We start from the raw sequence: 15,044 nt of genomic DNA, 5'->3' as shown, positions 1-15,044 counted from the left end.
TGTATGACATCATGATAGCACTGAAGGGGATATCCTCCAGTGGAACACTGATTCTTAATGATTCAAGAATAGATTTATGTTTCAGTTTTTTTTCTGGAATGTTTTTTCTCTCATGTGATTTCCATGTTATTCATGTGGTTTCCCCTCAGTTTTTTCAGGTCTCTGTTGAAATGCCATCTTTTAGAAAGGGTAGCATTACCTGACAATTTCCCCTAAAACACCCTCCCATTCAATCACTCTTCCTCTTCTAATTCCTCTTATCTTTCTTTTTAACCCATACTGCCACTTGACGTATTACGTATTTGTTTGTCTTTCTCACCCACTAGAATAAAAGCTCCATAGAGGAGGTAGATGAGGGAGTCATGGCTGTGCCCCTACAGTACAGAATTGTAGGTTGCCAGGAAATAGTTGTTGAGGGAATTTGTGAATGGGGCTTCATCTAATAGTGACTCTATTAACTTATTTGAAGATTTCACTATTATTTTTCTTTATCAATAGTATTCTAATTTAACAGTAGTTATTTGACCACTAATTATTTTGAATATTGATATTTTCTTTCATTGCTAATTTTATCCTGAAATTAACAGTACTCTCTTAACCAGTGGAAGGGCAAGGTTGCAGGCAGGCAGGCATAATTAGAATTGATAATTTAAAGATCATTTTGCTTTTGGAACATATTAATGTGATATATTTGGAGTGTTGTGGAGCACATCATATCAGTTTTATTCGTTCTATTTCTTTTTCCTTAGGCAACACATTAAAATTTGTCTTCATTCTGTGAGCTCATGCCAGTTAACTAGAGGAAGGAATTGGAGCAAACTAAATTTTTGGAATCTGTTTTGTCAGCTATGGATCCCAAGTGTTTAGAAACACCTCAGGCCTTCAGAGATTATAGAAAACTTAATTTTAATAGGAGTCAGATGTTGTCATTTGTGTCCAGTTTTGCTAGCAAGTGAGATACATAATGTTTTTAACATAGTTACAGTTTTCTAAAATACAGACTTCTTGAAAAATATTACAGCCTTTTACTTCTCTTAGAAGTTTGTTCCAAGAAGTAAATATAGGTGCTCAGAAAAATGCATTTATATGAGCATACATACACTCTCATGTATGAGCTGAGAAATGAGCTCTATCAATGAGTCAGCAAAACAATTATCGTATTTGGACTCTGGCTTCTGTATGAAAATCTCTCTTACCCAAGGGTCATTTTTTTCATTCGACTTTTCCTCTTGCCTTTCTGATGGCCACGTCTATCCATTATTTGTGTGACTTATTCCTGTGTAACATCTGATATGCAATTAAAATAGATCTTATGTAAGATAACATTCTGGTTTCAACCCTTTGGAAGTATATTGCTCTTTCCCACTTCTTACAGGTGTATCTCAACACTGTTATTGATATTCCCTCCTGGTTGTTGACCTGACTGATTATTTTGGGAGGGATATGTTTTTCTTAATTCTTATAATTTTTGGTATAGTCCTTTCTGTCATTTTCCTTTCTCTTTTAAGGACTTTTTTCTTCCACATTTTAAATTAATTTCTATTTTTTTTCATTTTAGTTGAATTCTTAAAGTATAATTTTGGTAATTATGTATTCATATCTTAAGAGGCATTATGGGAGTGTAGTTAAAAGCATGTATTTTGGAAGCAGATTGTCTAGGTTTGAATCTTAAGCTTATCATTTACTACCCTGAGTGGCCTTGGCAAATTATTTCACCATGTATCAAGTGTGGATAATAATGGTATCTACCTTGTAGGGCTATTATGATGATTAAATAAGTTAATATGTGTGAAGTTCCTAGGATAGTATCTGACACATAGTAAACATTCAGTAAATATTAGTTATTCTTTTCTACAACAAAATATTTACTCTTCAACTTATACATATTTTCTTATTTTCAGTGACATAAAGGTCAAATTACCTTGAATAAATTATGCTCCACACAGTAGAATATTATACAACCATTAAAAGGATGAGATGGATCTACAAATACTGACCAGAGAAGCTGTTATGATATTTTACGTGGTACTTTTCAGTTCCATATTTATATCAGAATTTAATGTTTAAAAGCTGTATTATATAAAGGCATCTTTGTGTAAACATAAGAAAATATTGGAAAAACTATATACTTTGGATGAATGGATGGAGAGGAAATGAACTCTTGAGCTTCCTACTTTATATGATTTAAAAAGTGTGTAATTATGGGAACATATATACACACATACACTTTGTATATTTCAGTATTGTTTAAAACATTAAAACCAAGTTTCTTTATTTGTGTTGGGTAGACATTCTGAGAAAGTCTGTATACTTCTACCTTTAAAAAAAAAGATTTCTAAGAGTAAAGGTAATGCATAAATGCTTTTATCTGTTCAGTGAATCAAGAGAGAAATCATTAATATCCCCAGTTATTTCTTTACATGGGTAGGTCAAAAACAATTATGTTAGTTGTTCATAAATGCCCACTTACAAACAGGTGTACACAGGTGTGTGCACATAGCCATAAAATGATTGAGTTACTCTGGAAAATGACAGGAATTCTGATCAGAAATAATGAAGAAATATAAGGTGAAAGGAATAGGATGAGAGAAATACATGTACATAAATATATTCAGACCAGTGTTTCACATTTGAATAATAGTTGCAAAATAACTAATGATGTAATCACTAATGTTTGAGTGCTCACTTTGTGTCAAGCAGTGTTCTAAGCACTTACACTGTTATTTGCCTGCTATCTTTGTATTTATATGCTCAAAATATGTGTTCAATAGTATACATATTTGTACATTTTTGTGATTGAGTATCTAATCCTTGATCTATCAGTCTACCATCAGCCTAGAGTAAAAAAGAATGAGTTCTATAGTTATTTTTAAAGGTAGAATATTTTCCCATTTTTGATATTCTTATTTCTTTGCAGTTCTACTTGCTGCACAAAACCAAGAACACTGCTCCACATTATACTTTTGTGGTTAGTTGCCATAAAGCCAATATTTAAATTTCACTGAGGTCTCTTTTAGTGCTGGGTATCACAGGATGAAGATCTTGTCAGGAGGGAGGATATATATATATATACCTCTTGGATCTTATGCATTTTGTGACAAAGGAATTCCCCCTTGAATCCCCTGTTCACTTGAAGGCCCTGGAGCCTCTGGCTCAGCAGCGCAGTTGGTCTGTGCAGTGTCTCTGACGTCATCAGTGTATGCATAAGCCCTGCTATTGTCTTACTGCCACAGCAGGGCTGGGGATTGCAGTATCCTCTGTTGCTGCTGCTCCCAGTCCTGCCTCTGCTGCTACCTAGTCTTGCCGCACCGCATCCCAGAAGAGCCACGTCGGCCTGCCTTTCCCTATTGGATTTCCAAAAGCAGCTCTTTGGTTTTGGTTTGTGGTGCTGTAGGAAACCTTGCTTCTCAGTCACAGGGGAGAACACTGAAGCTTGTAAGAGGAGAATCTGGCAGCTGGACACAGCTTGGATTGCATTGTCTGTCTCCAGAACCCCTGCTGTGTAGAGGCTCATCTCTTCACTCTTACACGCACATTCTCCTCAATTTTTCTTCCTTTTCTTTTTTTCCCCTTTCTTCGATATTTTTAAAGCAGTCTTTGGAGCCAGCCATGTTTGGCACCGAATCTTCATGTAAGTAAAGGGATTCCACTTATTTGCTGTTTAGAAATCTGCTTGCTGTCCTGATTTCATTGGCTTGGAGTTCATAACACTTTGCCTTAGGTCATTAACAGCCTTTGTATTTTTGCTCTAATTACAAAGGAATTGATGTCAGGGAAGGGACTGTCTCTTAACTGGGTTATTTATACTTAAGGCCGGGAATGTCAGTGTGGCCAAAACCAGGCCTTCAGAAGGGAGGGAGGGACGTAGGAATCCAGGCAGCCTCCCTAGAATGTGTTAATTGATAGGATCAAGTCTGTCATGAATTGTTATGGGTTCTGTAAGGGTCCTTAAACCTTAAAAGAGATACAGGGAGAATCAGTGATGATGGTTTTTATTAGAAAAGAAAGAGGGGCTTACATTTTTTTAATCTAAAAGGATAAAAAGGTATCATTATAACCTCTTCTTCCATATTTTTATAAAAACATAGGTATAGACATTTTATGTGGCTTAAAAAAGAACAAGAAATATGCTTTATTTTTGAAGATGGATTTTTAAATTTGCACAGTAACTTCAATTTTGATATGCTGGTGAGCATCACAGTTGAGCAGCATCATATCTGTCTTAAAACTTATGCAATGAAATTGTTTTGGTGCAGAAGCAGGCCCTGCACAATGGGCTGGGCTGGACAGCACTTGTAGACAGCTAAAATTGGTTATTTATAAAATAACGACCAGCCTAAGTAATTTGAGGATTATTTTATATTCGATGTAGACTAATATAACTTGTCAATGCAGTTGTACAGGCTCAGCAGAATATTTGGTCATATCTGTAAGCAAAGGTGTGTTCTAAAGAGACTCAGTCTGCTGGCCTACAACATTTAAAATTGGCCAGACACTATATCTTTGAGAGGAGTAGGGGTCTAGGGCAAAAATTGAAGAAACACATTTCTTATGAATTTGTTATTTGACCTTTTCTTTCTGATCTCAGGTGATCAGAGTGACTATTTGTGCACAGTTGATGATTATTTTAGAAGAGAAGTACTTCAAGAGAACTTATAATCCTTTGTTCTTTAGTTTCTTGATTGACTTTTTAGAAGGGTTATTTTTGTTGTTTCACATGGTAGCTTCCCATTTCTGAAATTACCACATTGTCTAATCAAGGTCAAGATACATTAACAATAAGATGCAGTGTCTCATTTAGCATGTGACAATATTATTTTCTAATAATTAAAAATAAATTTTGAATTCATTTAATGGTACATTTGGAATTATTGTTGTGGGGGGCTAAAAATATATATATGTAATACTTTTTCTCCCACCTTCTAAGTTCTAACTGGGCTAATAGTCAAATTAATAGAGTCAGGTTAACAGGAAAAAAAACCAACTTTTAATACATGCTTGTAGGGAATTCACAATAAGGATGAAAATTCCACAGATAGTGAGTTAAAATTGGGTATATATGACATTTTGGACAAAGGAGAAAAATTGCAGGGGGAGGATGGGATTTTACGTTTGAAAAGTGAGAATGGGTGATTTACAGGTAATTGAGGAAGAGCAGAACACATATAGGAGGTATTTTTTTTTTGTTAGGCAACCCAGAAATAATGAGACATGGGGTAGTCTAGTAAACAGGCCTCTGTTTGATGCCCTCCCATCTACCATACTCAGTTCAAATTAGACTGCTAAGGCGAATATCCTAAGACTTCCTTCCTGGAGTAGGTCTTGCCTCTGAATCTCATAGGCAGGAAAGGGGGGAGGGTCAAAAGGGTCTTCTGTTTCTTAATAAACAGCTTAAAAATCAGTATGCCGAAAGGCTAAATAAATTTTTGATCTTCTTCATTGTCATCTCAGAAATAGAAACAGATTATTAAGAGGCAAAGACCTTCCAGTTTCATTTCAGTTATGGAATTTTGTTAATGTAGGAACCTAGGTATGGACAGAAATATTTATCTACTAAAGGAAAATTAGTATTATTGTGTAGCTGAAAATGGAAGCTGAAACTCTTCCTGGGGGTCTTAGACTAGGGGCTCTAGTCTGGCCAGGTTTATCAAGCAGATACAGCCTTTCTTTTTCTTTTTAATCTGCACTTGAGGATATATTTTTATTGATTCTCTTTAGAGAGTTGTGGATTTTAGAGAGTGGTGGGGAGAGAGAGAGAAAGAAAGAGAAACATCCATGGGCTGTTTCCCATTTGAGCCCCCATAGGGGATGGAACACACAACCTGGATATCTGCCCTGACCAGCAATTGACCCCACATCCTTTTGTTATACTGAACAATGTGCCAACCAAGTAAATCACCTGGCCAGGGCAACATAGCCTTCCTTCCTTCCTTCCTTCCTTCCTTCCTTCCTTCCTTCCTTCCTTCCTTCCTTCCTTCCTTCCTTCCTTCCTTCCTTCCTTCCCTCCTTCCCTCCCTCCCTCCCTCCCTCCCTCCCTTCCTCCCTTCCTTCCTTCCTTCCTTCCATTTTATTTTTAGAGAGAGGGAAGGGAGGGAGAAAGGGAGAGAAATGTCAGTGTGAGAGCTATGTCAAAAGTTTGCCTCTTGCATGCCCCCAACTGGGATCCCAGCTCACAACCCATGCATGTGCCCTGACTGGGAATTGAACCAGTGACTGACCCTTCAGTTCGTAGGCAGGTGCCAAATCCCCTCGATCATCAAACCTGATATTTTGATAACATCACCATGTGCTATGTGAAAAATGGTTGGTTTTGGTCTCCATGGCAAACAAACTACAGAAGACGGAATATTGCCAATGTAAGTTTTTCTTTTTCTAGTTCAGAAGGGATCTTCCAAGCCATCTGGGTTATTTTTACTAAATTTTTATAATAAATTAACTATATTAACTATATTAACTATATTAACTATAGTCCCTGCAGTGTTAGATCCTGGAAAGTTGTTGTTTTCTAATTTTCAGATTTCATGAGTCTTACCTTTTATTCTGGTTGTAGTACTTTGCTTATATTGGATGCTTATACTTTTTTAAATTGAGGGATGGTTTACATAAAATAAAATGCATTAAGTCAAAGTGTGCAGTTCAGTGAATTTTTGCTTATGTTTATGCTCATGGAACCACTACCCAGATAAAAATACAGAACATTTCTGTTACTTCAGAAAGTTCATTGTAGTGACTCTTCCCAGTCAACATACTTCTCATCTAAAGGTATACACTATTCTGACTTCTGTTGCCATAGAGTCATGTGTAACTGGGCCTTTTAAATTTTCTTTCTCTCCTACTTGCTCTTTGTTTATAAGAGAAGGAAATGTCAATGTCTTCATTTTTAAATACTGGATAGATTAAATTGACATTATCTTTCAGACCTTGGAGGTCAGGAACTTCCAGTAGCCTGAGTATCACATAATAACATGTTCTTTTTAAAGAACATTTTTATTGATTATACCGTTACAGTTGTCCCTATTTTTACCCCTTTGTCCCCCTTCACCTGGTACCCCCATTCTATCCAGCAGTTCCCCCCTTAGTTCATGTGCATGAATCCTGCATATAAGTTCTTTGGCTTTTCCATTTCCTATACTATTCTTAACATAGTCCTGTCTATTTTGTACCTACAGATTTATGGTTCTTATTCCCTGTACCTTTTACCACATTCTTCCCCTTCCCCCACCCAACTGATAACCCCCCAGATGATCCCCATACCTATGATTCTGTTCCTCTTCTGGTTGTTTGCTTAGTTTGTTTTTTTTTAGATTCAGTTGTTGATGGTTGTGAATTTGTTGCCATTTTAATGTTCATAGTTTTGAGCTGCTTCTTTTTCTTAAATAAGTCCCTTTAACATTTTATGTAATAAGGGTTTGGTAATGATGAACTCCTTCGTTTCCCTTGTCTGGGAAGCACTTTATCTCCCCTTCCATTCTAAGTGATAGCTTTGCTGGATAGTGTAATCTTGGATGTAGGTGCTTCCTTTTCATGAATTTGAATACTTCTTGCCAGTCCCTTGTAGCCTGCAAAGTTTCTTTTGAGAAGTCAGCTGACAGTCTTACAGGAACTCCTTTGTAGGTAAATGTCTTCTTTTCTTGTTGCTTTTCATATTTTTATCTTTAGCCATTGGCATTTTAATTATGATGTGTCTTAGTGTGGTCCTGTTTGGGTCCATCTTATTGGGACTCTGTGCTTCCTGGACTTGCATGTCTATTTCCTTCACCAAATTAAGGAAGTTTTCTTTCATTATATTTTCAAATGTTTTCAATTTCTTGCTCTTTCTCTTCTCCTTCTGGCATCCCTGCTTCAGATATTGGTAGGTTTGGAGATGTCCCAGAGGTTCCTTATACTATTCTTGTTTTTTTGAATTCTTTTTTCTTCTTGCTGTTCTGGTCAAGTGCTTATTTCTTCCTTAGGTTCCATATCGTTGATTTGAATCTCAGCTTCATTGACTCCACTGTTGGGTCCCTGTAGATTCTTCTTTATTTCAATTAGTATAAACTTCATTTCTTACTGGGTCTTTATGTTGTTGAGGTACTCAATGAGTTCTTTTTAAAAAAAATACATTTTATTGATTATGTTATTACAGTTGTCCCATTTTCCCCCTTCATTCCTTCCCACCCTACACCCCCTCCCACCCACATTCCCCCCTTCAGTTCATGTCCATGTGTCATAAGTTCTTTAGCTTCTGCATTTTCCCATACTATTCTTACCCTCCCCCTATCTATTTTCTACCTACCATCAATGCTACTTATTCTCTGTACCTTTTACCCCTCTCTCCTCCTCCCACTCCTCTGGTTAGGACCAGGGGAGTGGGAGGAGGAGATGTGATCTCCATTTCTGTGGTTCTGTTCCAGTTCTAGTTGTTTGCTTAGTTTGCTTTTGTTTTTGTTTTAGGTGTGGTTGTTAATAACTGTTTGTTTGCTGTCATTTTACTATACACGTTTTTTATCTTTTTCTTAGATAAGTCCCTTTCACATTTCATATAATAAGGGCTTGGTGATGATGTACTCCTTTAACTTGACCTCATGTGGGAAGCACTTTATCTGCCCCTCCATTCTAAATGAAAGCTTTGCTGGATAGAGCAATCTGGGATGTAGGTCCTTGCCTTTCATGACTTGGAATACTTCTTTCCAGCCCCTTCTTGCCTGTAAGATCTCTTTTGAGAAGTCAGCTGATAGTCTTATGGGAACTCCTTTGTAGGTAACTCTCTCCCTTTATTTGCTGCTTTTAAGATTCTCTCCTTATCTTTAATCTTGAGTAATGTAATTATGATGTGCCTTGGTGTGTTCCTCTGTGGGTCCAACTTCTTTGGGACTCTCTGAGCTTCCTGGACTTCCTGGAAGTCTCTTTCCTTTGCCAGATTGGGGAAATTCTCCTTTATTATTTGTTCAAATAACTTTTCCACTTGGTGGTCTTCTTCTTCACCTTCTGGTATTCCTATAATTCAGATGTTGGAATGTTTGAAGATGTCTTGGAGGTTCCTACGCCTCTCCTCAGTTTTTTGAGTTCTTATTTCTTCATTCTTTTGTGATTGGATGTTTCTTTCTTCCTTCTGGTCCACTCCATTGATTTGAGTTCCTGTTTCCTTCCAGTCACTATTGGTTCCCTGTACATTTTCCTTTATTTCACTTAGTGTAGCCTTCATTTTTTCATCTGTTTTGCAACCAAATTCAGCCAATTCTGTGAACTTCCTGATCACCAGTGCTTTGAACTGTGCATCTGATAGGTTGGCTATTTCTTCGTTGCTTAGTTATATTTGCTCTGGAGCTTTGATCTGTTCTTTCACTCTGGCCATTTTTTTTGTCTTGATGTGCTGTTAAGTAGTGAGGGGTGGAGCCTTACGTGTTCACCAGGGTGGGGCAACCGAATGGCTGGGTTGTGACACTGTATGTGGGGTAGGGTTCCGAGAGGGAAAAATGGTGATAGCTCCGCTCTCTGCTGGATTTCAGTTACTTCCCCTGCTTCCTACAAGTAAACTGGGTCCTTCTGGTGCTGATTCCCGTGTGGCGGCTTTGTGTACATTCTAGGACCCTGTGGGTCTCTCCAGTAAACTCTCCTGTGAGGCTGGAAGTTTCTCCTGCAACCTCAACCCTCACAGCTGTTTTCAGTCAGTGTTTTGAAGCTTTATTTCCTTGCTCTGGGACCTTGGGTTGCCTGTTCTGTCTCACCCCCCAGTTTCACCTGGTTTATCTGCGTGCAAATGTGGGACCGCCTGGTCTGCCAACCACTGTGCGTGCCTCACCCCTTCACAATCCACTGCCTCGCTGGGTGCCAGCCGCTGCTTTGCCACAACCCCTCTCTGCCTGGCTGCCTGACTCCTCCCCTCCTGTCGGTCTGGCTGAATATGTCTACTTTAACCCCTTGGTTGTCAGACTTCCATACAGTTCAATTTTCTTTTGGTACTGGTTGTTTTTTGTTTCTAAATTGTTGTTGTCCTTAATTTTGGTTGTGTGAGGAGGCACAGTGTGTCTACCTATGCCTCCATCTTGGCTGGAAGTCAGTGAGTTCTTTTAGCATCTTGATAAGCAGTGTTTAAAACTGTATCCAATAGGTTGGTTATCTCAATTTCATTTAGTTCTTTTTCTGGGATTTTGTTTTGTTCTTTGATTTGGGTGGTATTTCTTTTCCATTTTAATATGGCAACCTCCCTGTATTTGTTTCTGTATGTTAGGTAGACCTGCTTTGACTCCCTCTCTTATTAGAGTGGACTATTGTAGAAAAGGCACCTGTAAATTGTGTGGGGTAGAGCCTTAGGTAATTGCCTGGGTAGGGCAACCTGCTTCACTGCTTTGTGGTTGTGTATGTGGGAGGGCTTGGAGAGGAGACAGTGCTGTTGCCTAGCTTCTGGAGGTTTGCCTGGCGCTTGCCCTGTTTACAGTCACTTCACTTAATTCCATTATGTGGCTGGTGCCCTTCCAGCTATTGCCCTGGTGCTGAATCCCAGAGCGGGTGGGTGGGTCTGAGTACATTCTAAGTCTGTGCAGGTCCTTTAAGCAGAGTCTTCTGATAATCCAGCAGTTTCTCCCACCTCCTACCCCCCACTGGTTTTTACAGCCAGAAGTTATGGGGATTGGGGATTTATCTTCCTGGCACTCGGACTCTGGGCTGTGCAGTCTGGTCTGGGACTGAAATCACTCCCTCCTGAAGTATCCCTCTCAATTTTTATCCATGACATGTGAATGTGGGACTACCTGTTCTGCCACCACTACCTCTCTGTGCCATCCACAGTGCATTTTCTCACCTCTCTGCCTGTCTGGATGAATGTGGCTTCTTTAAATCCTTGGTTGACAGACTTCCATACAGCTCAATTTTCTAACAGTTCTGGTTGTTATTTATTTTGAGGTCTGGTTGTAATTTTTTCCCTAGTTGTACGAGGAGGCAAAGGATGTTTACTCATGCCTCCATCTTGACTGAAAGTCCTGGACAACTTTTCAATATCAGCCCTCATTCTTATTAAATACTTGTATCAGTGATTGCTATTTTTGCTTAGTGTGTTTCACATGTTAGCACTATATTTTGTTTTCCCCTTCATTAGTTTCAAATGAAACTAGGTAATTTAGGAACACGCCATTTTTTAAAAATAACTTTAATCTGGTTATTTAACTGTTGTATTTTAAATGCTTTCACATTTCTTAAAAATACAAATATGTAAGTATATACACAAACATAAATCACAAAAAACTTCTGAGTCTTCACTTAGAGCACTGAATGTAAAAGAAATTATTACATGACTTTAGATAAGTAGAATACTACAGATTGCTAAAATAACAAATATGGAAAAATAATTATAGATCATAGAGATTTATGTTGGGACATGGTCATACAGGAGCCTGAAAGCTAAAGCACGTATAACATTTTTGACTCCTTCTGACAGCATAAGTTCTTATGTGAAATTTCCTTTTGGGTTTCTTGCCTATTAATAGTTGACATCATAATTTTTATTACCAAGATCATATTTTAAGCTAAATAAAATAGAAAATTTAATTTCTTCTGGATATTTATAGACGTATTCTGTTAGTCCAGAAATAGAACAAGATCCAGTGGGTAATTTTAAATTCTCAGGTTACTTATTTTCACTTGAGTATTGGTCTCTGTAATTATTATTCTGTAGTTTGTTTAGCAGAAGTTACACATGAGTTTTCAGTGATCTCTTGTTTTCTTTGTCACAGTGGAGCAGATTCATATCCTGTATAAACTGTGGGGAGTCTGTGGGGGAAAATTACCATATATGGAAACTTTCCTCATAGAATCCCCATGGAATTACAGACCATGTGAATAGGATTCATTTTTGTTATGGATTCTGAGCCAGAAATGTCAATGATAATGTGTATTTTTAACATTAATAAGTCACTGCATTAAATTATGGTGAAATACTATTATATTTTTAATATAAGACCATATGGTATGCAAGACTAGGAAATATATAATCATTTAAAAAGTTTTTGAAGAATATTGACATCCCTTCTTTTTTTCTAATAAGCGTAGAGCATTTATTAACATACTTATTAATGTGTTTTTAATTAGAACACACTCATGTTTGGGGTTATTTAAAAGTCCTATGATATAGTCACATTTGCTGTGCTAGAATAATAAATTGTAGTATTTTCTTCATAGAGATTTACTTGTATTAATAATGGATTCAGATCATTATGAACTGAAGAACAAAGATGCAGTTTAATATATGTAGAAATGGCAACAACCACATGCCAGGTGCTGTGACTAATTGCAGAGGCTCTGGTGCTTAGTTACCTGGATTCAGATTAGGTCTGTACCACGTTCTGCCAGGGTTTGGCCATCTACCATCTAAGCACTTCTGGCCCAGATTGTTGCTTCCAATGCCCTCTTGGTGTTAGGGGAATCTGCCTTTTTGGGCCAGCACATTGCACTATGGTGGAGCTTTTCAGGGTTCATCTGTGGAGAGTAGACCCCAGCAGTGGGAAAGACTGGCTGAATGAAGAAAGGGAAATGTTACTTCCTTGGACTGGATAGAAGTCCATCATGGGATCATTGAGGGGATGCAGCAGGAGCTCTGAAGGAAGGAGACTGCATGGACCTGGATGTACTGGGTCAGGGCTGACAAGTACCCAGAGCATTTGTCACTGCTGGTGCCTCTGTGGCCACAGCACTCTTGTAGGATTGGCTTAAGCCACCAAAGGTTGGGATGTTTTCCACATTAGTGTGAATAATAGTCACATAAATAAATATTTAAACAAACTTGCAAAACTTAAGAAAAAGAATTAGGAATCTTAGGTGTTTCAGTAATATCTGTTTAGATGTGAAACAAACACATTATTTTTTGTTATATTGTGGTTCTTGGTAATGTCAATGGGTTAATAACTCACAACACCACTGATCTCTTTTGAATGAAATTTGAAGACGTATCCCCATAGTATAGCAGGGTACCTAACATATGCTAAGCACTCATTCTTCTCAAATTTGAATCTGCTGTGCCTTAAGGTAGTATGATGTGTAGACTTTATAGGGGGTTAGTAATTGGGTTTAATTAAATTTTCTAGGCTATGGAGTTTATCAAACATAATTGACACGTCAGTAAAAAACTCTTACCTGTCACTCTTTGGAGCAGGATCAGGAGCAGGTGACACAAACACAATTGCAATGGACTTTTATTACTAAGTTCAGATGTGTTAGTGGTAAACTGCTATATACTGATAACAAAAAGATTCCTTTTGATGAGACAGTGTGGTAAGATCACATTGCAGAAGAACAAGTAGAATGGAAAATATTGTAGTGGCCATTTTAAAAAATACAGTTTGCCGTAAGCAGTTTCCATGAAGTTGGGGATTATCTAAATCAAGGCTCTGCAAACTTTTTCTGTAATCACCCAGGTGGTGAATATTTTAGACTTGTGGAACCTACAGTCACTTTTGTAACTACTCAACTGTGCTATTGTAGCTAGTGCAAAAGCAGCCGTAGACAAAAAAGGGTATGGTGAGTATGGCTGTGTTCCAACAAAATTTTATTTATGGATACAGAAATTTGAATTTTAATAATTTTCACATATCAAAAATATTCTTTTTTCCATCCATTTGAAGATGTTAAAAAAAATCGTAGCTCAAGGACCATACAAAACCAGGTGGTTGGCAGGCTTGGGCCCATGGACCTTAGTTTGCTGATGTATGCTCATAATATTTGATTTCAATTTCATTTTTAATTACTAAGAAACTAAACAACAGAAAATTCACATATTAAAAGTAACTGATTTTGATATATTGGGTACTGATACATGAGCTTATATTCTCATTTGTTTAATTTATTATTAAATAGTATAAATTTGTCTTTATAAATGTATATATGCTTTGCATATTGGCTTTTTCATAATACTTTGATAAGTTGTGTTAAAAGTGAGTGAAAGAAAAAATTAAACAAAATCCTAGGACATTTGATGAAGTCTTTAATTCTAGTCTGTTCTCAGAATAGCACTAGGTGACAAAAGTAAGACAGGATATGTTTGATTCACTTTGACAAATACTTATGCAGAGGAATAGCATGTGATAAGAAATAAGAGAGGGAAACTAAAGAAATTTAAAGTTCATCTGGATATGGGAATGTGGCAGTGGGAGAGGAAGGAGAGAGAGGGTAATAATATTAAAGCTATGTGTTTCTTATTCAGTGAAGGCAGAATAGATGAGATTGTTTTTGACACTGGTGTCCATGATTCAAAGAAAAAAATTTGCTTTTATTGGAACTGATGTTGTGTAATTTGCAGAACATGGCAAAGGAAACCTGTTTTTTTCTTTAAATGATTTTATTGAAGAACAGTTTACATATGTTGAAGTGTAACCATTTGAAAGGTACACTTTGGCCCTGACTGGTGTAGCTCAGTTGGTTCGTGTAGTTTTGCAAAGCAAAAGGTTGTCAGTTCAATTCCCTATCATGGTTCAGTCCCAGTCCGGCACAAACAGGAGGCAGCCAATTCATGTTTCTCTCTTATATTGATGTTTCTCTCCCTCTCTTTTCCCCTCCCTTCCCCTCTCTCTAAAAATAAGTAAATAAATAAAATCTTTAAAATATAAAAAATACAGTTTGATGAATTTTGACAGATGTATACATATGTATATGCATCATCATCATATACATACACACATATGTATAATCATCATTGTCATTGCAGTCAAGATATAGAACATTTCTGTCATCCCAGAAACATTCCCTTGCACTACTTTGCTGTCAATCTCCATGTCTCTAGAATTTTATATAAATGGGACTACATAATGTATACTACTTGTGTATATGACTTCTGTTCAGCATAATGTTTTTTGCCATGTTGTGGTGGCTATTGGTAGTTCATTTTTTAAAAACTACTGAGTAGTAGAAGTAATTGGCTCAGCCATTTGCCTGTTGATGCTGAGTTTCCTGTTTTCAGGTCTATGAATAAAGCTGCTATATTTACTTACAAATAATTTTCTGTGTGGATATATGTTTTCATTTCTCTTGGTTAAAGACCTAGAAATGTAGTTCTTGAGAAACTAACTGCCAAACTGTTT

The 15,044-nt window shown here is 37.2% G+C and overlaps 1 protein-coding gene across 6 annotated transcripts in view; it reads left to right on the top strand.

The window, feature by feature from the left end:
* Window positions 1-15,044, top strand: part of ST7 (suppression of tumorigenicity 7) — a 322,327-nt gene that overhangs the window by 59,856 nt on the left and 247,427 nt on the right. Inside the window, exon 1 of one of the 6 annotated variants that reach the window (XM_045847604.1) lies at window positions 3,315-3,631. The exons of the other annotated variants lie outside the window; for them this stretch is intronic. Coding sequence (XP_045703560.1) covers window positions 3,610-3,631 — 22 coding nt within the window. The 5' untranslated portion in view covers window positions 3,315-3,609. Of the gene's footprint in view, window positions 1-3,314; window positions 3,632-15,044 lie in introns of those variants that run through there. 6 annotated transcript variants of the gene reach the window in all.

This window comes from Phyllostomus hastatus, unplaced genomic scaffold (assembly GCF_019186645.2).
Source record: "Phyllostomus hastatus isolate PE091 unplaced genomic scaffold, TTU_PhHast_1.1 phas_contig_118, whole genome shotgun sequence".
NCBI classification, from domain to species: Eukaryota; Metazoa; Chordata; class Mammalia; order Chiroptera; family Phyllostomidae; genus Phyllostomus; species Phyllostomus hastatus.
Note: the sequence above shows the minus strand (reverse complement) of the source record. Positions and strands in the feature narration are given on the sequence as shown.